This window comes from Salvia hispanica, chromosome 4, assembly GCF_029641045.1.
Source record: "Salvia hispanica isolate PSC_SH4W2 chromosome 4, Shi_PSC_v1, whole genome shotgun sequence".
Lineage (NCBI taxonomy): Eukaryota > Viridiplantae > Streptophyta > Magnoliopsida > Lamiales > Lamiaceae > Salvia > Salvia hispanica.
In genome coordinates, this window is record NC_142695.1 from 56,017,346 (window position 1) to 56,042,875 (window position 25,530).

Consider the following 25,530-nt stretch of genomic DNA (forward strand, 5'->3'; position numbering starts at 1 on the left):
ATTCAGCCGGCCCACGGATTATGGGCTACATTGACATCCCTATTAGGGGTATAAAGAAACTAATTTTGATTACTACCTACATAGGAGTATAAAATAGGATACGTACAAATCGAGTATTCTATTTAAAGACTATATAGCTCCAAGAAAATATTATACCAGGGATATTAGTCTATTACTATAGTAAATGCTGTATTCTAATTATGTTGATGAACTACTCGCAGTCACCCGTTACGTGTCTCAATTATTCCATTTTTGTCCATTTCATATTAATTGTCTCGTTTCCTTCTACCATTTTTTATAATAGACCATATATTTCACTAACTCATTTTATTCACATTTTATTATTTAATTATAATATATAAAAGCAAGACTCACATTTCATTAACTGTTTCAATTCAGTTTCTATTACATTTGTTAAAATCTGTGTTATGTCAAATTGAGACATATATTAGGGAGCAGAGGGAGTACATGACTAGCTAATTGATTACAATTAAGGTCAAGATTACCGTTATTGCAATGGATATTCTAATTTTCTGTACAATAATTTTTCCAGCTTAAATATGAATATTATTCTTAGTTTTATGTGGTCCCTTATGAATTGGCATCAGTTTCCTTTTTCGTCCATTCCTTTTTAATTAGAATATTTTCTACTATTTTTGGTAAAGGAGCTTCACATCCTACTAATTCAATCAACTTATATTTTATTATAGGACTCACAATTCTACTAACTTTTTTCATGTATGATTTTTAAAACCACGCAAGTAAGATAATTTACTTAGACATCTTAATAAGTTAGATCTCTCAATAAATTAAATAAGAATAATATGCCAGATAATTGTACCACAAGCTATAACAAAAAAATTGACCAAGCTAGTCACACACATTCACATAGGAAAACAAAACAAAGCACGTTTCCTTATTTTAATTTCCACGGAATACAACAATTGCGTTTCAATCTTTTCGACATATAAATTCCACGATTGATAGCACAAGAAAAATCGTACAATTATTGCTAAGGGTTTTGATCCGTGCAAGATTATATTTAAATATAGAAACTCATAACAAAATTATATGTAGGGCATTGTTAGGCTATTGTTAGTTTATTTTTAGATCATTTTAATAAAGGAAGACCTAAAATAATCTAAAAATGACATGAAACCAAAATTTTATAAAATGACCTAAAACTGATTAATAATGACATTTTGTGTTTTTAGTTAATTATTGACCATTTGATCATTTTATCATAGGACCAAGATTTGAGCTGCATTTCTAAATTTAAATGCATTCTTATTTGTATCATCTCCCATTATTGCAATATCTATGGATGAAAAGCCCTTTATGACCTTAACTTAGTTATACATTGATACTCATTGAGCGTTTATATATAAATTCAAATATTACCGTTTTGAGTTCCATTTATGATTTGTAAAACAAATTTTCCAAACGGAACATATACTTCATTGCAACATCAAACATGCACTAGTAATCGTGCCATACATCTCGAAATTAACTCAGTTGGTACGACGATTCCCCTCAGATCAATCGATCGGAACACGAGTCACGATTCCACATCATGGAAGACTTTTATTTTTCCTTCAAAACACACATGTTATCATAATTAAGCAATTGTGGACATCATTTATTCACACATAATTCAACCAAAATAACCCAAACACAAGTGGAAATAAAACGACAGCATCAACACGGTAGAGATGGAGTGGTGACATAAACCGTGTACTCGAGCACACTGTAGTTGTTGACCTCCTCAAAAGAATAGCTACTTGTAATTGCATATCCACGAGCATTCCGGAAAGCCCCGGCCCCGCCGACGACGGAAAGCTCCCTCGTGGCGTCGGCGAATTGGTTGCGGCCGTTGATGGTGACGGTGCTGCCCTTGTAATTCTGCTTTTGGTATGTTTTCTGCTACATCTATTCTCATTATTTATTCTTGTCATTTATACATGGAGATGGATTGGAGGTGGAGATTGAGAAAAGCTTTATAAATAGTTTATGTGAATTTTTAAGCTTGTATGATGAAATTATGCTGATTTTATAATAACATTATGGATTTCAATTTGTTATTTGAACATTTTGCTCCTAATGTTACTGCTGTTGCCTGTTTGTACAACCTAAATATTCCCAGTGTGGTGATTCTTACTTTTAGAACCTCTATTTTGTGGTTTTCCAATTCTTTCTCTTTAGAACCCAGAATCACTGATATGGTCTTATGTTCTTCTCTTTTGACAGATCAAGTCAGCTTCGATGCCTTACACTCGCATGGTATGAGGAAACTGTAACTGATTTGACAGACATGATGAAAAAACTCCCTCAACTGGAAGAGTTACACCTTATCAGGATGCCATCACTCACACCCAAACAATTTGCATCCATTGGCATCTCTTGCCCCAAGTTGAAATCATTTACATATAACCAACATTTGTACGAGCATCCATATTTTCCAGAAGGTGAGGACTTTGAAGATTTCTGCACTAAGCATGCTATTGCAATTGGAAAAAGCATGCCTAATCTGCGTCATCTCAGACTTTGGGGTCTCTATATGAGGAACAAGGGAGTGGAAGCGATTCTCGATGGCTGCCCCCACCTTGAATCACTCGATCTTCGAAGATGCTCTGGTGTTGATCTAGATGAAGCTCTGTTTAACAGATGTATTGAGCAAATAAAAGATCTGATACTCTCTACTGACGGTAACACTAGTGATCCTGATTTGCTTGAAGATCCCGGATATGAAGGTTGGGATGTCATTACATCATCGTATTTGACAGATTTGTGCAGGCCTGATTGGTCTGATGATGGCTTCGATGATGATGATGGTTGTGGAGTATTTGTGCTCGTTCTTACGATTTCAAACCTTATTAGATGAAAATGTTAAGGTGCCTGAGATTTCAAGATATGTCTTCACTTTTTATGTAGGTGTTACGGTAAATGGTTTGGCACCGGAGGAGCCATGGTAGACGGTAAAGGTTTCTTCTATCGATTTTGGCTTAAATCTATACGCACAAATACCACTCCTAACATTATAGTAGGCGTTTGTGTTGCTAGTTGATTTCAAGTTGTAAGGCAGCATTTTGGAGGTTTCATTATATCTCCCCTTTTGCTTGGTTATAATCTCAATGGATTCTTTCTGTCTTTTTTTAGTAGCAACATACAGCTAATGACTCTGTCCTCATTTTGCATTGCTTTTGCATTACCATCATACTATTATGTTATTTTGTTTTAATCAAATTGTTGCTGGCATCATATTTGAGATCCATCATTTTTTTTAAAATTCAAATAGAACTACTACATAAAACAAAAGAAATGCAATACTCAATTGTTTTGAACTGTCCCCATTATATACCTTCACAATCTAGATTCTCACTTTAATTCGGGTTTGATGTTAATGTGCATTTCCGATCCATGGGTTAAGAGGAAAAAATCTAGTATGTTAATTAGTGTTTTGATTTTGTTTGATAATTCGATGATTCAAATGGAACAAGAAAAAAAAACTAAATCGATGAAGTTTGGTAATCTTATAAGAAGTGTTGGATAAAAAAGGTGAAGCTCGAATTTGGACTTAATGCTTATTGGCCGCCTCAAAATGTAGGTTTGAACTTTCTCACTATTTTTCCCATGAATTCTCCGTTGTTTCCACTTAGGAATTCAGACCAGCCATATCAGTTGTTTCCACGTAGGAACTCAGGCCAGCCATATCAGTAAAATCTTACCAGAAAATATTTGGATTGGGTTGGGTGGAATTATCCACCGATCGGATTAGTTCACGACATTATGTACTACTCCCTCCGTCCCAAGATAAGTGACCTACTTCTTTTGGGCACGGGATTTAAGGAATGGTATTTAAATAAGTTAAAGTGGAGAGAGAAAGTATGAGAGATGGAAAAGTAGAGGAGAGAAGAGAGAATAAAGTAGTGGAGAATAAAGTAAGAGAGATGATTTTTTGCTAAAAATGGAAATAGGTCACTTATAGTGGGACACCCCAAAAAGGAATACAAGTCACTTATCTTGGGACGGAGGGAGTATGTTTGAAGTTCATGGGAAATACTGAAAAAATCGAAAAAGTTTATGACTTTTCAAGCAGTTGTCTCTTATAAAAAAGTATTTTCTCCGGTCTTAAAAATAGTTTGTCTCATATATTTTCTTTTTATTTCTCTTACTTTACCAATTTTATATTAAAATTTGTGTTATTTTAAAAATTCTTATTTTTAAAAGACAGAGGAAGTAGTTCACGTGTATATAACTTTAACATTGTTTTAAGAGTAAAGGCTCAAAGTAGTCCTTAACATATGACGATTTTATGATTTTGGTCCAAAACATTATCGTTTGAATTATTTGGTCCTCCACAATTGAAAACGGGCCGGATTTAGTCCTTTTTGGACGGCACGTTAAAAATTGACGGTAAATTCATGTTTAAGCTATTTTGATGGGATTAGGTAACTAAGTACTATGTTTTATTAACTACTCCTACAAGCTAAAGTATTATTAATCATTTATCTAAAAAAAGCTCTGCGCGGTGGCGGAGAGGCGGCGCACCGCCGCGTTCCCGCACCATACTGGCGGCGGGAGGTACTTCTCGTCGTAGTTCTTATTCGAGAACATGGACGCGATGGAGAACGACACCCCACCACCGCCAATCGAGCAGAAGCAAGAGGGTTCCGGCGACGGATCTCGACTGAAGTCTTTGCTGGATCAGAATATTGTGAAATTGAAGTTCAAATTGAAAAACAACACCAAATTAGGATTCGCCGACGGTGTCAAATATAAGAGATTCAATTCCAGAGCTCAAATCCCGATCGATTACTTAGAAATTCTAGAGTAAAACACCTCTCACGAGCACGGTCTCATGAAAACAGCTGGGTGGTGGTCGTTGCTTGGCTGGGCAAACTAAGAAGGAAGTTTCTTTGCAACCATTGCCTCTCCAAGTTCAATTTGTTGTAAATCTGAGCCATTTTCGTTGAATTTCTATGTCCCATTTTAGAGGAAGTCAGCCCATTTTTGTTAGATTTTTTTTTGTTCTATCTTCGATTTGGTTCGATTGTTAGGGTCGATTCTGGTGAGGCTGTGACAATTTCCAGTTGAATTGGTGTTCTTTCTAGTTGAATTTTTGGGTTCTAGCAATTGCCGGAAATTTCAGTGATTTAGCTACACACAACGTAAACGTTCATTTATCAAATCATTATTATTTCATTGCTTTTGGATTAATGAAATTAATGGGATTTTCATGATTAACAAATTAATTTAAGTTGAGGAGCGCGGTGGGGGAGATCGTGGCGTCGATAAAAATGTTGGGCGAAGGATTGTGAGGATGGAGATGGCGAGAGATGGAGGCAGCGAGGATGGAGATGGAGTAGAACGAAATGATGCTGGAATCCCAGAAGCAAATTGTTCGATGCATTTTTGATGGGATTGTTTCAGCTCAAGAACAACAAGAAAAAGGTGAAAAAGTGAAAACAGACCCATCTGCAGATTCACCTCTTACTATATTTTCTTCTTTTTTTTTCAGCTAATTTGAAATGCTTATAATATATGGAGTTTGATGCTTAATTTAGTTTTAAATAAATTAAATATTCTAATTAAACTCATAATCCAGTCAAAATAGCTTTAAAATGCGTTGACCGTCAATTTTTAACGGTGCCGTCCAAAAAGGACTAAATCTAGCCCGTTTTCAATTGTGGAGGACCAAAAAATTCAAAAGATAATGTTTTGGACCAAAATCATAAAATCGTCATATGTTAAGACCACTTTTGGCCTTTAGTCTAATAATAAATAAAATATTTAAATAAATATTTTTTAAAAAATAGTTACTTTAAATAGTTTATTTTCTAACTTAAATATTTGTTCTTGAAGTTATCTTTAAATATTTTAAAATTAATCTTATTGATGTTTATCAATAATTTTTTTTTAAAAAATATAATGAAATTATAATTAATAAAATGAACATTATAATTATAATTACTCTTAATTAATCTATAATTTATTTTAACTCTCATCACTTTTTAGAGTAGGCCCAATTATTTAGACCATTTCATACAAAAGTAAAATTAGAACATGTATTCTTCTCTCGTTCTTCTAAAAATAGATACTTATAACAACACGAGTTTTAATCAGAAATTGGTAAGTATGAGACATATAAAGATAAAATAATTGAACTATTGTTAGTTGTATAATATAGAGTATAGTACTTCCTCTGTTCCTTCATAGTTGAGTCATTTTTCCATTTTGGAAAGTTCACTCGTAGTGGAGTCATTTTTCCATTTTGGAAAGTTACTCATAGTTGAGTCATTTCCATATAGGCTAATAATTAATATTTTTTCTAATTCTTACTTTCATCTATCTTACTTTATTCTCTCTACTTTATTCACTTTTCTATTTTATTCTCTTTCTTGCTTTTTTGTCTATCCACTTAACACGCTAACCATTACTTTCTTAAACCCTGTGCCTAAAAGTTCTGCATCAACTATGAGAGAACAGATGGAGTACTATTGTGGTCCTAAACATATGACCGAAATATGAAGTTGCTCTAGAACATTCACGTTTTAAAAATCGAGTCTTAAACAAATGAAATCGTGGTCGGTAAGGTCTTTTTTGTGACGTTTCTGTTAAAAACAATTAGTGAAATTTTGACCTAATTAGTATGCTAATACTACATAATTAATTAAATAAAAAAAATAGAAAATAAAAAAAAAAGAAATTTCACTCACAAAGCGGAGAAGCTGGCCTCACCGCCCACCGGGAAAAAGGACATGAAGGTGTCTGCGATGGCGTCGGAATATAGAGATGGAGGGAGGGAGCTCGGAATTTGATTTTCAGATAGCGCCGGCTTGGTTGGAGACCCAGGAGTGTTGGAATTGAGGTCATTTTGCTTAAAGTCAGAGTCTTGGGCGGTGGAGGTGGTCGAGTTCGTCAATGGAGGATTCGACTTTCTTGATGAGCCAATTGAACACCCGCTCCCTCCTCACTGCCTGCGTCGGTCATATGTAGGACCAAAATAGTACTTTACTCTATAATGTATGATGAAAAAGTTTTCAAAAATAGAAATTGACTAATTTTTAGAGACGGACCAAAATGACAAAAGTAGACTATTTTCGAGCTAGTGGACGAGATTCAGATAGTGATCTGAGTGAGAATGAGTTGGGACAAAAATTATACCAGTTTTTGATTAGTAGGAGATATCTTGTAATAATGGATGATATGTGGAGCATAGAGGCGTGGGAGAAGATAAAAAATTTCTTTCCTTATAACCAAAATGGGAGTCGAATAATCGTAACAACTAGGCTGTCTGACTTTAGTTCTCAGTTGAACGAGTCTTGTATAATTGGCATGAAATATCTTGATGAGGCTTATAGTTGGGATTTATTTTGTAAGACTGTGTTCTGGAAAGAAAGGTGTCCAATTGAGTTGGAGAAGATTGGAAAGATTATTGTAGCTAATTGTAAAGGACTTCCTTTATCAATTGCTACGATAGGAGGTCTTTTGGCAAAATCTGATCGCACAAAAGAATGTTGGGAGTGTATAGAGCAAAATTTGAATTCTATTGTTATAAATAGTAACGATGGATTTTGCTTGAAAATATTGAGGATGAGCTATATATATCTGCCGAACTATTTAAAGCCATGCTTTTTGTATATGGGTGTTTTCAAGGAAGATTACCGTATCCGTGTGTCAATTCTTGAGAAGTTATGGGTTTCTAAAGGATTTTTAAAACCAAGGAGTGGAAAATGTTTGGAAACACTTGCGCAAGAGTATTTTAAGGAATTGGTTGATAGAAATCTCGTTTTAGTTGATGAATTGGGATCAACTAGAAACGTTAAGTTTTGTAAAATTCATGATTTGTTGAGAGATTTGTGTTTAAAAGAAGCTTAAAAGGAAAGATTTTACCATGTCATAAGAGATGATCCTCCGGCCAGTATTAGCGTACGTCGAGTCGTTCTTAAAACTGCAGGGTTGTTAGGATCTTTGTCACATACTCATTCCATAATATGTGAGTATGACGAAACAACAAGTGAGGATGAGAACGTTCTGCCATCTCGCGATCTTAGATTGTTGAGAACATTCAGGGCATATGTTTCTAAGGGGTATGTTTATAATAACAATGCTTATTTCCTAGAAAATGTGTTTGAATTGGTGAACTCACGGTACCTTGCTATCAATGTTCGTCGTGAGTCCAGATTCTCTAGTTCAATTGATCTCCTTTGGAATCTACAGACATTGATTATTAATTCATATTTTTGGAACAATCTACATGTACCAAATGAAATTTGGAAACTGCATCCACTTCGGCATCTTGAATTTACAGGGTTAGAATTGATTCTCCCGAATCCTCCTAGTGACGATAGTGACATTGTCATTATGGAGAATCTGCAAACACTAAGGGCATGCTTGGTATGATGGAATGGAATGAGGGTGGAATGGAATGGAGGGTGGAATGGAATGAAGATAGGAATGAAATGTCAATTTCCTTAAATTTCCTTTGCATTTTCATCCATTCACTCATTCATTCCATCACACCAAGCAAATGAATGGAATGGAGGTAGGAATCACATTCCATTCCACCATTCCATTCCATCATACCAAGCATGCCCTAAGGAGTTTGGAATTTGGAGTAACAATTGTCTCACTTGTGTTAATTTAAATTCAACTTCTTTGTCATTATTTTGAGAAAACAAACTTCAAACAAAAACCTTCATCTTTACTGTTTTTTTTATTTGGAGTTAAACAAACTTACCTTCCCTAAGGATCGACACCTTAAATTACTACACACGAAGCTGTATTCTTGCAGTTAGGTGGTAATATTAGGGATAATTTTGTGAACTTGAGTGCAAATCTATTTTGACTTAAAAGACCTAAAATTACACATCACACGTGGTCTGCTTTGCTTAACGGCTGCAGAACCTACAGGGACGAGGACGTGTGAGAAGCTCTCAGATCTTGCGGAGGAGAAGCCTGGGGCATATGTCCTGCTGTCGAATAGCTATGCCTAAGGAGGGCGATGGGCTGATGCGATGAATACGAGAGACGTGATGAGCCGGATGGGGATCAATAAGAGTGGGAGTTACAGCTGGTTGGAGCTGAGAAACAGAGTGCATCTGTTTTATTCACAGGATGAATGTCATGATAAATGGAGAGAAATGCAATGAATTTTGCATCTGTTGAATACTGAAAGAGAATCATAATTTTGAATATCCCTTTTGTGATATACATATATTTTTTAATAGGAACTTTGGCACATGCTCGTTCCATAATATATGATTACGACAAAGCAGCACATTAGGATGGCAAAGTTCTACCGTCTCAGGATCTTAGATTGTTGAGGACATTCAGAGCAACTTCTGATAATGACATTTGTTTCCTAGATAATGTGTTTGAATTCGTGAACTCACGTTACCTTGCTATCGGTGCTCATAAAGAATCCGTATTCTCTAGCTCAATTGATCTCCTTTGGAATCTACACACAGTGATTGTTTGTTGTGATTGATGCACCAAGTGAAATTTGGAAACTCCATCAATTTCGCCATCTCGAATTTAGGATATACAGATTGATCCTCCCGGATCCCTCTGGTAGCTCAGAATGTACTAGAGTTGTAATTTTTAAGAGCAAGCATTCTGTTTCTTACTTATGCTCTACTGTAAGAACATGCATTGTGATTCCATGTAATTTGTTTTCAATCTTTTTTCATTTGATAAATATTGGATTTGCATATGATATGAGCTCTTATTTCTGTCAGTGTTGTTGCTTGCTCTCACTGTGGTCTAGTCGAAAAAGGGCTTGCTTTTACTTCGACTCGATGGAGAAGATACACAACATCAGGCACTACACGTGCGTGGTGAGCATGATATCTCGAGCAGGGTTGTCTCCGTGAGGCGGAGGAGTTCATAGCGAGCATGCGGTGTGAACCTGAGGCGAACGTGTGGTCTGCTCTGCTCAGCGGCTGCAGAACCTACGGGGACGAGGAGTTGGGCTCGAGGGCGTTTGAGAATCTCCCAGAGCTTGCGGAGGCGAAGCCTGGCGCGTATGTCCTCCTGGCGAAAAGCTATGCCTCGGGAGGGCGATGGGTCGATGCGATGAACACGAGAGATGAGATGAGCCGGAAGAGTGGTTGGAGCTGAGAAACAGAGTGCATCTGTTTAATTTTGCAAATGTTGAATATTGAAAGAGAATCATATTTTTGAAAATTGTTCTGACATTATTTTTGAATCAAGAAGTTGCACATAGTTTTGTATCTGAAATTCATAATAGTTGAGAGGTACCTATTAGATTTTTAAAAAGTTGTTATTCTTGGTTAAGTCATACCAATGGGTTTTTGAAATGCCATTGTTAGGGTACGCAAACAGTGCAATTTATTGGGTCGGACCTGATGCATGGCCGAGGGAATGGTGGTGCAGGGGAGTGAGCCCAAGCCTCACGCTGAAGGTCAATCCGGTAATCTGTGTGGCGGTGTCGCGGTTTAGAATATTGGATTGTGTCGGACAGCTCCCACTTTCCACTTCTCCAGAAGCTTAGCCTCAGCCATTTATTAAAACTCGGAGAAATCCCATCAGAAGTTGGAGAAATAGCAACGCTGAGATCGATTTCGTTGGATTATTGCAGTAAAGCAGCTGTGGTATCTGCAAAAAAGATAGTGGAAGAAAACGAGGATCTATATGGACACCGATTAGACCTTCATGTTTGTGATTAGAAGATGTTGAAAACCGTGAAGACCGAGCTACTCAGGATGACTTATTAGTGATCAAATTTTTAACCGTGTAATAGAAAGTATTGTGTTTCTACATAATTTATTGTATGCTCTCTACTGTAAGAGCAAGTATTGCGTTTCTATATAATTTATTCAATCATTTTGAATTTGATAAACATTTGACCGCAAAGAGGATTTACAAAGAGAAGATCTTTGGTTTCATGTAATCTTAAAGTTCCTTGTTATTAGTAAACGTGCAGGCTTGATTTTCGCCTTAGTAAACCTGCAAAAAGCTGGTTGCAGGCTTGATTTTCGCCTTAGTAAACGTGCATTCCGACCGGGGTTTCAAAAAATACACAATCCAAATATGTACTACACAACATGGATATCAGTAGCAAAATACCATCATTAGATCATGTGGAGCAAAACATAATATCAGTAGCAAAATGCTATCACTAGAGATCATGTGGAGCAACAAAAGAGACTGTCAAGAACATGTTAAGTTGTGCACCAAAACATGTACAGCAAACATTTGCCCACCCTAGAAAAGTTTATGGGGGCATGTCAGGGGTTCGACCATGACACACATTCCATATTAACAAAACGCAAGAGTACCTAGCATGTCGGGTCAGGCCCAAACAGGTTGATCTTCCCTCGATGGTTCAGTTGGTGCATCGTTGCCATCCTCTTTGTGGTCAGTGTTATGTCCGTGGTCAAGTCCATTTCCTGATTGCATGGCTGCAGCATCAGATTTAATTGATTGAGCCGCTGCCATCATAGTTTCGTGAATACTGCGCTGGCTTGTGGCGTCTCCACCAAATTTCTCTGCGCTGGAGTTCTTATTAGCCCATTCTGAATTCCGGTTGGGGCTTCTGCTGCGGCTTCTATCTCTATTATTGGAAGCAGCCATCATGCTTTCGTGAAAGCTCTTCTGATGAAAGCTTCCAGAAGCATTTGAGTCATGACCGAATGATCCAGAACCATACCTGCGAGAATACGAAGAAGATACTGAACTGAGTGCCACATATATGCTTCAGATAATCAATAATCCATCAAAAAGAAAGTAAAGAACACATACTTGTCCTGTCACATACTTGTCCTGTCTATCAGAAGGTGATGGAACCTGCCCGACCAGTTCTTCCAATTCTGTGTACATAATTCTCGACTCCCGTTGGAAAGTCGTAGTTTACTACAGCTATACGTATTTCCCACACAAATAAGGTTGGAATCATTCTCATTTTCAGGACTTTTTTTTTGGGTGACTTTCGAAGTTGAAGACCAAGAATATCGAGAGTTGAATGAGCAGGCGTATCAATCTCACCTTCCTCTACATCGAGCATGTAGTAGGATTGGGATCGGTTGTTGGGGGTTCTGGTTCCTCATCGTCGTCGTCCATCTTCATGTACAATCCAAGCTGCTCTAATGGATTATGACTTCCGAACTTGAAGCTCATAAACCCATCCTGTGGAGTTGTTTCATCGTCAATGCTAGCTAGTGCTAGTTGCTCGGTAGGGGCTGTCCTCAACGTTTCCAAGTCCTCAAGAAAATGAGAATTCTCGTTGATTTCAACCGTCTTCTCCATCTGCAGCGTTACACGATAATATAGGCTTAAATGTAAGAGAATAAGGGATAAGATTTGAGTTAAAGTGTGGGGTAATCAAACCTTGAGCAGAGCTTCTCTCTCCAGCTCCCTTCTCCTTTTTTCTTCAGCTGCAGCCCACTTATGAGCATCTTCTGCAGCTTTGGCATCTGCTTGCAGCCTAGCTTTCTTTGCTTAAATGAAAGCAAAGATGTTAAAAATCCTTTGTTGGAGAGCAGAATTCTTCGTCCATAAACCATCACCAAGCAATTACATGAATCATACCTCTTTTTTTTGTGCATCTCAAGTTCCTCTCTTTCACGACGGAGTTCCTCTTACCATCTTCTTGTCCATCTGAATCACTCGAGGAAGGCTTCACTAAACCATCTTCAAGGTGGTCCAGTTCCCTAGCAGATGCTGCAAGGAATCATGCATCTATGCCTGAAAATACTTCTCAACACAGAGCTGAGAGCTATAAATATATTTCAACTAAAGTTGGGACATCATGCCTGAAAATACTCCTTTAACATAGCCAGGATAAGTAATACCGTGCAAGATATCCTAGATGATTTCCCACACTTCACTGCTTCATCTTGTATCTGCATTGCCAACTCTCTTGTTGGCGATAGCACCAAAATAGTTGGACCCATTTTAGGATTATTGCGCTTTTCTTTCAGATGAATAAATCCAGGAATTAAGTAACCCAAAGTCTTCCCAGATCCTGTCTTGGCAATGGCTACTATATAACGACCTTGAATAGCAATTGGCCATGATTGTGCCTGAATTGGAGTTGGAGCAGAAAAACCTGCTTGTTGTGCCTGGGATTTGTGGTGGGAGAGAGAGAGAGATAAGGGGGCAGAGTAGAACAAAAAAAACAAATGAGAAATAAACTCCAGGATCTCTATGAGCAGAGGTAATGCACTATTGAAAGTTTCCAAGTTTCCAAGGAAAGAAGAAGAAGCATCCTCTAGTGAAATCAGGCAATATTTTCTGATGTGATGAAGAGTGTATCAAAATACACAAGGAAATGAATCATATCAAGATACACAATGGAGAAAATCAGGGGATATCACCTAATTGATATGGTGATTGATATGATAATATGTAATTTAGAATAGATTGATTTATTCCTTACTTAGTTACATTCCTCCACTATAAGAGGAGAATATTTGTACACAAATTATATACACAGAAATACAGAGAACGACAATCTTCTTCTCTACATACAATGTTTAGCCTCTCTTGCTCTACCTCTCTCGATTACCATCGTTGAGATGGTATCAGAGCAGGTTTGGGACTCAGAAAAATCTCATCACCGTCCCAGGCATACCTTTCCCGACCTTTTTTCATAATCTGCAAAACCACAAACATGTCAGATTCAGACGATTTCAAAACCGAATCCACAGAAACCACACAAATAACAAACATGGCTTTTCCAGCAGAGTTTGCTGCACAACTTGTAGAACTCTTGAGGCTAGGCTTCAGCCAACCACCAATAACCCCACCAACACCAACACCAACACCAACACCAACCCAAGCACCAAACCAACCCTCTGCCCAGCCTGAATATTTGGGGGAAATTCACCTCTCGGCAAAATTGGATGGAGATAATTACTCCTTCTGGGCAAATTTGATGGAAAGGGCGATTGGGGGGAAGGGCCTAACTTCTCACATCTCTGGAGTTTCAGGCCCTCCCTCAACCGATGATCCGAACTATCCAAGATGGCAGCAAAGGGATCATTGCTGCTTCAACTGGATAATCAACAACATTGGAGCCAACTTGATGAGTGAGGTATCCCAGTATGCAACAGCCCGAGATCTATGGGAGGGACTGGCTATCACATACGGGAGCGGCGCCGATCCTTTTCAAGTTAGCGATCTGCACAGACAGGCATATGGAATGAAGCAAGGAAATATGACATTAGAGGCCCTCTGGGTAAAATTCCAGGACCTCTGGATCTCAATTGACGCGAAGGATCCAAATCCCATGGATACCCCAATCGCAATCGAGAAATACAACAAAAATACACAAAGGCATAGACTTTACCAGTTCTTGTGGGCATTGGATGAAAAATATGATATTGTAAAGAGGGAATTATTGAACAAGGACCCCTTACCAACCGTGAGAGAAGCTTACGGTATTATCAGACGAGAATCGGCAAATGAAAAGGTCATGAAGACCAATGAGCCAAAGGAGTCCGGCGTCGAAATTGGCCTCGGAGCATTCAACCGAAATCGCCCAACAAGTAACCCACCGCCTCACCCACCGCCTCGCCTTCCAGCCAACCGCAAAGGAGAAGATGACAAGAATAAGCTCACTTGCAGTCATTGCGGAGGAAAGAAACATACCCGAGAAACATGTTTTTTGATTCACGGGTATCCGGAGTGGTGGGAGGAGATGAAGAAGGCACGCCAGCAACGGAGTCGCGGCGGAGGACGGGCGGCGATAGCCACTGTAGTCGGAGACCGAGCTACCCACATCGATTTCACGACGGGCAGCAATGGTGCTCCAAACCCAAATAGCGTCCGAGATGAGGACAAGGCAGTGGCAACGGTGGCTAGAGTGTGGAACTCCGGGACGGAGGCGTCAGGGGGCGGGGCAGCGGCTAGGGCCGAGAGCTCAGAGAATGCGACGGCGGCCCAGAATGACCCATCTAGGGTTTGGGCGAAAGGTACAGAGGGGTTTAACTTGAATCCCTCTAAAAACTTGAAATCACATTTTTTACCCCATATTTGTGATAGTTATTATTTAGCCCCCCTGCATAAGCCTAATTTTCACCCCGACCCATCAGAATGCCATATATTACCCTCTGATCCCACGAGTTTGAGAAATCAACCACCTATACCATGCCATAATTCCTTCCAAGCCTTCGCAAATTCTGGAATATCCGATATTGGGGAACGGGATCATGATTGGATTTTTGACTGTGGAGCGACAGATACTATGTCATTTGATCCATCTGATTTTTTAAGTATCTCAAAATCTAGGAAAACCTTTGTACAGACAGCCAATGGGGAACTTGCACCGGTTCAGGGATCTGGCACTATTAATATCTCATCCACACTACGTTTATCCAATTGCCTATATGTTCCGTCATTATCTCATAAATTGCTATCAGTAAGTCATGCGACTCGGGAATTAAATTGTAAATTACTGATGCAACCTCACTTTTGTTTATTACAGGATACCCAGACGGGGATGACAGTTGGGCATGGCACTGAGCGACGCGGACTGTATTATGTGGATGAGGGAACTCAACAAAGTACTGCACTACTAACACATGGGCTGACCGAAAGACAAGTTTGGCTTTGGCATCGCCGGTTAGGGCACCCATCTATAGGATATATGCGTATGATTTTTCCCAAGATTAATTCTTCGTTTACTATGAATTGTGAGACTTGTTTTTTGGCCAAGAGCCACATACATCCTTTTCCTTTAAATTATACTCGAGTAGAAACTCCTTTTTCCTTATTTCATTCTGATGTGTGGGGCCCTGCTCCTGTTAGGGTTTAGGGTTTAGGGTTTAGGGTTTAGGGTTTAGGGTTTAGGGTTTAGGTATTCGTTATTTCTTGTTGTTTGTAGATGATTTTACACGTATGACTTGGGTTTATTTTTTAAAAACAAAATCAGAGGTTTTTGAGAAATTTACTCAATTTTATACACTTATACAAACTCAATATAAACAGACCATCCAAATCCTTAGATCTGATAATGGGGGGGAGTTTGTTAATTCCGCCATGCAAAACTTCTTTCGGGAAAAAGGGTTAGTCCATCAGACCACTTGCCCACATACACCTGAACAAAATGGGGTAGCTGAAAGGAAAAACAGATATATCCTAGAGATCACACGAGCGTTCCTTATTGAATCAAAAATTCCAAAAACCTTTTGGCCAGAAGCCGTCGCCACCTCTGTTTACCTTATTAATCGCCTCCCAACAAAAATCCTCGAGTTCAAAACTCCTCTCGAAATCCTAGCTACACAAACCCAAATACCATCATCCCTTACCATGGAACCTAAAGTGTTTGGGTGTACAGCGTTTGTTCATATTCCAAAACAAGACCGGTCCAAATTCTCACCTTGCGCTGTTAAATGCGTCTTCTTGGGATATGGAAAAAACCAGAAAGGCTACAGATGCTATGATCCAAAAACACGAACCTTATATACTACCATGAATGGTGATTTCATTGAGGGAGAGTACTTTTACAACCAATCCGAGAGTCAGGGGGAGAATAACTCAGATAAACCGAGAGACGACTCACTTGATTGGTTGCCTTCATATAATCAAAACCACACCCGGAGGGAAACTAGTCAAGGGGGAGAAGCCCGTCGGGATACTTGTGAGGAAAATCAAAATCTTTCGCCAAATTTGGTCCCTAAGGTCAGTCCATCTGAGACAGTTATCAGTACAAACGAGGCACTAATTCCTACAATACAGAACGAGGCGCTAAGTGACATTCCAGAACTGCCAAACCCGCTCTCGGATCCTGAGGTAACAAGTTCTGATTGTAATAGTGTACCCCAAGATAGTACAGATATTGTAACTAATGAACAGGAGAATGAGACTATCGAGAACATTGAGGAAAGAAGACCAGATGCTAGGCAGTATGATATGCCTTCAAGAAGTACGAGAGGTGTTCCTCCAAAGAGGTACTCCCCAGATTGGAAGGGAAGGAAAACTACATACTCGGTCGCTAGCTTGGCTCAAGAGCAACTCACAGAAATGGCACGAGCATTCGAGACTGCACTCTATGAGGAAGAAGAAGTACCTCAATCAGCTCAGGAGGCAATGCGGCACAAACATTGGAGGGAAGCCATGAAAAAAGAAATGGATGCACTCATCAAGAATCAAACGTGGGAAAAATGTTTATTGCCAGAAGGGAAGAAACCCGTAGGGTGTCGATGGATCTTCATTATCAAAAGGCGAGCCGATGGTTCAATCGAGAGATACAAGGCAAGATTAGTGGCTAAAGGATATACTCAAGTGTATGGAGTTGATTATGCAGAGACCTTCTCTCCAGTAGCAAAGATGGATACTGTCCGAACCCTACTGTCGGTAGCAGCAAGTAAAGATTGGCCGCTCTATCAGTTCGATGTTACGAATGCCTTTCTTCACGGGGAGCTTGAGAAAAACAAAGAAGTATACATGGAGGTTCCACCAGGCTATTCGGGGGAGTTTAGAAACGGAGAAGTCTGTCGACTCAGGAAAACTCTGTATGGACTAAAACAGTCCCCAAGAGTATGGTTGGGGAGGTTTTGTCAGGCAATGATCAAATATGGCTTCAAACAAAGTCATTCCGACCACACATTATTTCTGAAGAAGAGGGAAGATAAGGTAACGTGCCTAATTATCTATGTCGATGATATGATCATCACTGGAGATGATGTAGAAGAGATTGAAGAACTAAAGATGAACCTTTTCAAGGAATTTGAAATGAAGGATCTTGGAGCATTGAAGTATTTTCTGGGAATCGAAGTTCTAAGATCAGAACGTGGAATCTTCCTAAGACAGAAGAAATATGTACTAGACTTGCTAGCAGAGACAGGCCTACTGGATTGCAAGCCTGCAGAGACACCAATGGTAGTCAACCATGGACTAAGAGTTACAGAAGGAGCAAAAAGAACAGACAGAGAACAGTATCAGAGATTAGTAGGCAAGTTAATATATCTTTCTCATACACGGCCTGGCATTGCATACGCCGTTGGGATAGTTAGCCAGTTTATGCATCAACCTCAAGAAGATCATATGGAAGCCGCCATAAGAATTGTGAGGTATTTGAAAGGAACCGCAGGCCATGGAGTATTTCTGGGGAAGAGAGAAAACCTAGAAATTGATGGTTTTACCGACGCCGATTGGGCAAGTAATCCGGTTGACAGGAGATCTACTGGAGGATACTTTACCTTGTGGGAGGTAATTTAGTCACGTGGAGGAGCAAAAAACAGAAGGTTGTTGCCTTATCCAGTGCAAAAGCAGAGTTTCGTGGGATTAAAAGTGGATTAATGGATATTATATGGGTAAGGAGACTCCTAACCGAAATAGGCTTTCCTCCAACTCAGAAAAGCCGACTTTTTTGTGATAACAAGGCAGCAATTAGCATCTCCGAAAATCCAGTCCAACACGATAGAACAAAACACGTGGAGGTTGATCGTCACTTCATCAAAGAGAAACTCGACGGAGGAGTGATTGAGTTTCCTTTCGTCAGGTCAGAAGAGCAACTTGCGGACATACTCACCAAGGCGGTGAATCCCAAGGTATTCAAAGAAGTTCTGCGCAAGTTAAACATCAGAAATGCCGTCGTTCAACTTGAGGGGGAGTATCAAAATACACAAGGAAATGAATCATATCAAGATACACAATGGAGAAAATCAGGGGATATCACCTAATTGATATGGTGATTGATATGATAATATGTAATTTAGAATAGATTGATTTATTCCTTACTTAGTTACATTCCTCCACTATAAGAGGAGAATATTTGTACACAAATTATATACACAGAAATACAGAGAACGACAATCTTCTTCTCTACATACAATGTTTAGCCTCTCTTGCTCTACCTCTCTCGATTACCATCGTTGAGAGAGTGTGTGTGATTCTTCTTCTCTTCTGACCAAAGGCCAGGTTACAACTTATAAATCACCAAGAATGTAATTCCTCAGAGCGACTTAAGAAGCCCTTCACATGAATTGAAGGACCTATAAGAACACTCAAATAACAAGTCCCAAGAGGAGTATGACAGTGTACGACATTTGGCTCCTCCTGGAGCAAATATCGCATCTGCAACACAAAGTTTAAATGGAAAAAAGTGTAACTCTAACTCCTCACTGGATCTCTAGTTGCACGTGATCGTATCAAAAAACTATTTGATAGACAACTCTGATTCATTAGAGAGCATCTGTCTATGTAATTCTTGAGATAAGAGTGGTGCCCATACCTCTCTTAAAATCTCTGAGGGAAAACCAGTGGATTGGAATGAGATGAATGGTCGGAGCACATTTCCTCTCTAGGCAATTGAATACAATAAATAAATTCAGGTATATTGAAAAATAAGTTAACAAACAACAAATCAGAACTAAATAAACAAAAGATAATTACATAGGGAAATAACCATAAAGACAAATGAGGAATACAGATTAATCTTTAATATAGACCAAGTACAAAATAACTAGAAGCCAAAGATGAACAAAGCCACTTCTTTAAAAATTGAGTATTCAAATATTACACAAACAAGATAAAAGAATGCTTACAGTTACAGTAATTTCATGACGACGACAATATTCCTCTACAGACAACCCAGTTTCTGCACCTTTAGATTCAATAGGTGTATGCACCTCACTTTTTGCCACATTCTGATCGCTCGGCATATGATGTGGTTTGTTTCTGGCAGACTAACTCATAGTAGCAAATAAATGGAACTATACACTGTGAGGCCATTATATAATACACATGAATCAAGCATTATCGGTTAAATCATATGCATAAAAATGTGAAGAAATGGTACTAAATTACTAGTACTAAACAATGCAGGTGATAGAATATGCATCTATATATATATATATATAGAGTTGTTATCAATGTCGAACCAATTTTAAAGAATGAACTAGAGACCAAATCTGGGCCATTAGATCTAGTTTTTTTGATGAGATGTGCTGCTGCGAAATTTTTTTCTTCTTCATTACTAGCCCATGTTACTTCATTATATAGGTTTATTACTTCATTCTGTACTTCAAATGCTTCTACACATACTTCATTCCAACAATTTATTACATTATTCAATGTGTTTATTAAACCATATTAGCGCCATGGCGTTGGTGATAGATATTGTAGAGAGAAAGACCGACAAGCATTAGATCTAGTTTTTTTTATGTGATATGCTGCTGCGAAATTTTTTTCTTCTTCATTACTAGCCCATGTTACTTCATTATATAGGTTTATTACTTCATTCTGTACTTCAAATGCTTCTACACATACTTCATTCCAACAATTTATTACATTATTCAATGTGTTTATTAAACCATATTAGCGTCATGGCGTTGGTGATAGATATTGTAGAGAGAAAGACCGACACGCAACGGCGAAACCACATTTACGTACTGATATGAAGTAAAAACCTACTGGAATGAAGTAAAAGCTCACTAGAATGAAGTAAAAACCTACTAGAATGAAGTAATACATTCTGGAACGAAGTTAAATCTTCGTAACATGTTAGTATGACTTATTTACCTTCGGATGAATTAAAATAGGCTCGTGATGAAGGCGAAAATAATTTATAAATTTCTGTATTTTATCCATAAAAAACTAGATCTAAAAGCCCTAATTTGGTAGGGTTCGGTGGTTCGGTCTTTAAGAGTGGATTTGTGGATAATAGGACTCTATATATATATATATATATATATATATATATATATATATATAGGGAGATGATCAAAATAAGAATGCCCTTAAACCCAGAAATGCAGCCCAAATCTTGGCCCTATGATTAGATGATCTAATGGTCAATAATTAAGCAAAAACACGGAAGGTTATAATTGAGCAGTTTTAGGTCATATTATAAGATTTGGGTTTAATATCATGGTAAGATCATTTTAGGTCATGATTTGCTAGCATGACCTAAAAATAAACCAACTATGACCTAAAAATGCCCTACGTATGATATCGTTCCGCGTTTCTTTATTTAAATCTAGTTATGCATAGATCAAAACCCTATATATATATAGAGAGGGAGTTGTAATTAATGTCGAACCCTTCTTAAAGACCGAACTAGTAACCAAATCTGGGCCATTAGATCTAGTTTTTTGAAGAGATGTGTTGCTGTGTAAATTTTTTTCGCTCTTCATTACAAGCCAATTTTACTTCATTGTATAGGTTTATTACTTCATTTCGTACGTAATACCTTGAAACTACAACATGTTTTTACTTGCTTCAAGTAGGTTTTGAAATGATTCAACATATGCTTCATTCGAATTCATTGACATGAGTTTTTACTTTATTCACATTAAAAAATGCAACTTATTCGATTGAGTTTATTACTTCATTCAGAAACGTTATTACTTCATTGGATAAGGTTTTTACTTCATTCCAGTAGGACTTCAAATGCTTCTACACATACTTCATTCAAATAATTTATTATATTATTCCATGTGTTTATTACACCATACCAGCACCGTAGCGGTGGTGATAGATATTGTAGAGAGAAAGAACGGCACGCCACGGAGAAACTGTATTTACGTACTGGAATGAAGTAATAATCCTATTAGAATGAAATAAAAACCTACTGGAATGAAGTAATATATTCTGGAATTAAGTTAAATCTTTGTAACGTGTTAGTATGATTTATTTACCTTCAGATGAATTAAAATAGACTAGTGATGAAGGCGAAAATAATTTATAAATTTGTGAATCTCATCCATAAAAAACTAGATCTAAAAGCCCTAATTTGGTATGGTTCGGTGGTTCGGTCTTTAAGAGTGGGTTTGTGGATAATGGGACTCTCTCTCTCTATCTCTCTCTCTCTCTCTCTCTCTCTATATATATATATATATATATATATATATATATATATAGGGAGATGATCAAAATAAGAATGCCCTTAAACCCAAAAATGCAGCCCAGATCTTGGTCATAGGATTAGATGATCTAATGGTCAATAATTATGCAAAAACACGGAAGGTCATAATTAAGCAGTTTTATGTCATATTATAAGATTTGGGTTTAATATCATGGTAAGATCATTTTAGGTCATGATTTGCTAGCATGACCTAAACATAAACTAACTATGACCTAAAAATGCCCTACGTATGATATCGTTCCGCGTTTCTTTATTTAAATCTAGTTATGCATAGATCAAAACCCTATATATATAGAGAGAGGGAGTTGTAATTAATGTCGAACCCTTCTTAAAGACCGAACTAGTAACCAAATCTGGGCCATTAGATCTAGTTTTTTGATGAGATGTGTTGCTGTGTAAATTTTTTTCGCTCTTCATTACAAGCCAATTTTACTTCATTGTATAGGTTTATTACTTCATTTCGTACGTAATACCTTGAAACTACAACATGTTTTTACTTGCTTCAAGTAGGTTTTGAAATGATTCAACATATGCTTCATTCGAATTCATTGACATGAGTTTTTACTTTATTCACATTAAAAAATGCAACTTATTCGAGTGAGTTTATTACTTCATTCAGAAACTTTATTACTTCATTGGATAAGGTTTTTACTTCATTCCAGTAGGACTTCAAATGCTTCTACACATACTTCATTCAAATAATTTATTATATTATTCCATGTGTTTATTACACCATACCAGCACCGTAGCGGTGGTGATAGATATTGTAGAGAGAAAGAACGGCACGCCACGGAGAAACTGTATTTACGTACTGGAATGAAGTGATTGAAAGGCAACAAAACTGGATGAATAATGTATCAAATTAAACTAATGTAATGTACAAAATAGTATGAATAATGTACCAAAACAGAACCGTTCAATGCACATACTGGCTAAATGATGTACATTAATATGATCCACCAAAATTGAACAATTAATGTACGCATCTGATTACATGATGCAACATGATCAAACAAATAATGTATTAATCGATTCACAATTTAACAGAAATACACAAATAATGCACTGCAAATTATCAAACTTCCACTATCAAGGATTTAGAATCATTGATGAATATAAACCCAAATAAATGCTAATGAACAAATACCACAAAATTAAACACAATAATTAACAACAAATCAATCAATCAATAATGAAGAAAAACCCAATTGAAAAATCCAAAATCAGTAATGTAGCAAACCAAAATCGAAATCCAAAATCAGTAATGCACTGCAAATTATCAAACTTCCACTATCAAGGATAGAAGTGCTGATTTACAGAAAAAAAATAATAATAATGAAGACGAAATGCTGATTTATAGAAAAACCCACCATAATAACTTTGCTAAAAAAGTCGAAGCTTCATAACTTACCCGAAATCGCAGGCTTTGATTCAGTTTTCACCAGATCTGCACTGCCATAGCAACCGTACACCGACGAAGAAGGCTGAAAACGACTGAGAAACGTAGAATTCACTTGGCCAAAAGGTTTTCACGGAGATAGAGCATCGTGGAAAACCGCTTTGGTGGTCTCTTCTCGGCGGCTAGGGTTTTGTCTAGGAGTGGAATTGGGGGAAAGGGTTTTGATCGAAATTGGAATGGGGGAGGCGTTTGGAATGAGTGAGAGAGTGTGGAAGGGAAAATTCTGCTTAATTATAGGACCTGCAGTATTTAAACGTGTGGTGTAAATGATTTGTTTACATTTCTACCCCTATAATGCACCAATTCCACCAAATAATGCAACACGGAGTTAGTTATGAAATCTTAATCTAGACCATCCACCCTTTTAATCTAATGGATGTGATTAAGAAGGAAATAGTACTCTAAGGGGTAAAAGTAGCTTAATGCTACCCTATATATATATATATATATATATAGGGAGTATATATAGGTTCATGATCAATTGAGATTTTTTAAAGTAATTGAGAAATGAGATGCAATATCAGCCACTCATTTTTATTAAATGAGTGGTCCAGATTTTGCCACACAAAAAATATTTAAAATTAATTTATTATGAAAGGATAGAATAGCAATTTCAAAATAATTTGCCAATCTCACCTCCATTCCATCGCCTTCCCTTCCCAATCTCCAAAATCTCTCCAGTTCCTTCTCCCGCCACCAATCGCCGCCGCCAAATCCCTCCAGAGGCTCGACCTCAGCCGCAACTCCATCTCCAGCCCCCTCCCCGACCTTAGCCCGTTCCCTCACCAGCCTCGATCTCAGTTACAACAACCTCACCGGCCCAATCCCCTGTCGGTGGTGACTACGGTTGTCGGCGCCCGCCTCTACGCTCGCGTCCGCATCTTAGGGTTACTCTACTGTTGTTGCGGCGTCACCGGAGTCAGATTTGGCAGCGGCGAGCTCCCGAGGCTGGAGAAGGCTTGATTATCGGATCTCACCCCCCTCGACCAGATCAAATCGCAGTTGCTGGCGTGATTGAGACTCTGCGGGAGATTACTGTCGAAGAAATTGGGGGTTTGATGAGAGAGAAACTGCGGCACCGAGATTGAGGTGAAATTGTGAGGAAAAGAGGAGTTGTAATCGAATTCCTGATCGTCGCCGCCGTTGGAGAATTGCGTACTCCCGCTATTGCCGGAATCCATGGCTAAATCAATTTCTAGAGAGAGAGAGAGAGAGAGAGAGAGAGAGAGAGAGAGGTGATTGAAGGTGTAATTGATGGAATTGGTAAACTAGCATAAAGTGATGCTGCAAAAGTTGAAAAGGGGAAAAGGAGAGAGAATCTGAAGAATTGCACGTAAAAGGTTAGATCGTTCCATCTCCTTTAGATCACTTCAAAATAAAAGGATCACATTCACACACACATCTCCACGCCATCTCTTCTCCTCCGTCGATTGCCGCCTCTAGCGGCGTATTCGAATTTATGTGAAGCCTATCGCCGGCTCCACGTCGGAGCTCCTTTGCGAGCTACAGAGAGGTGATGTGGTCGAATTGAGTCAGGCGGTTGGTGGCGGTTTCGATGTGGATCGAATCTTGCCGCTGGAGAAATATTAAACGGTGTTCCATCTTATATAAGAACAATTACGATTAATTTGTGAAATATATGGATGCAGTTTTTTATTCAATTGTATTGCTGGAATTTGTGAGTTGTGGATAAGGTGTTTGTGATATTGCCTAAAATATTATTATTGACATAAATTATATAAGTTGTTGACATGAAAATGTTTGTTGTTGAGTACGAAAACAATGTCAACTATATATATACAATGTCAATTATATGTAAAACGTTGTTATTGACATAATTTATACGTAAAATGTTGTTGTTGACATTAATTATATATAAAACTTTGATGTTGACATTAATTATATAGGTCGTTGACATGAAAATGTTTATTCTTGACATGAATTATATAGCTCGTTGACATAATAACGTTTGTTGTTGACATAAATTTTATGAAAAATGTAGTTGACATAATTATATGTAAAACATTGTTGTTGACATTCGATAATCTAACTATTGATATGTGAATTATAAGTGTTATTTTTTAGTTGTTGACATTTAAATACAAGTTGTTGGCATTCGATAATCTCGCTATTGATAAGTGAATTATAAGTGTTATTTGTTACTTGTTGACATTTTAATACGAGTTGTTGACATTCGATATTCTCGATATGTGAATTTTAAGTGTTATTTGTTAGT

The 25,530-nt window shown here is 37.9% G+C and overlaps 2 protein-coding genes and 1 pseudogene across 12 annotated transcripts; 2 read left to right on the plus strand and 1 right to left on the minus strand.

Moving 5' to 3' along the window:
* The first annotated feature begins 2,218 nt into the window (after nt 1–2,218).
* Nucleotides 2,219–3,155, plus strand: LOC125197274 (putative F-box/LRR-repeat protein 23; annotated as a pseudogene).
* Nucleotides 3,156–11,074: 7,919 nt separating this feature from the next.
* LOC148929576 (uncharacterized) lies at nt 11,075–13,991 on the minus strand. Of its 11 annotated transcripts, none has more exons than XM_089056314.1 (7): nt 13,853–13,991; nt 13,519–13,620; nt 12,777–13,085; nt 12,553–12,684; nt 12,352–12,456; nt 11,783–12,270; nt 11,075–11,674 (listed from the first exon to the last, which is right to left on the minus strand). In XM_089056314.1, exons 6-7 carry the CDS (start codon nt 11,842–11,844, stop codon nt 11,317–11,319), a joined length of 420 nt encoding a protein of 139 aa, XP_088912440.1. In that variant the 5' UTR covers nt 11,845–12,270; nt 12,352–12,456; nt 12,553–12,684; nt 12,777–13,085; nt 13,519–13,620; nt 13,853–13,991; the 3' UTR covers nt 11,075–11,316. The 11 variants fall into 11 exon arrangements, with proteins under 11 accessions (XP_088912440.1, XP_088912439.1, XP_088912436.1 ...); XM_089056313.1 differs by having other exon boundaries at nt 13,495–13,620; XM_089056310.1 differs by lacking the exon at nt 13,853–13,991 and adding an exon at nt 13,694–13,845 and having other exon boundaries at nt 12,777–13,620.
* On the plus strand, nt 13,901–15,489 carry LOC148929577 (uncharacterized). The gene is made up of 2 exons (XM_089056937.1): nt 13,901–14,939; nt 15,452–15,489. Exons 1-2 carry the CDS (start codon nt 13,901–13,903, stop codon nt 15,487–15,489), a joined length of 1,077 nt encoding a protein of 358 aa, XP_088913063.1.
* The last annotated feature ends 10,041 nt before the right edge of the window (nt 15,490–25,530 follow it).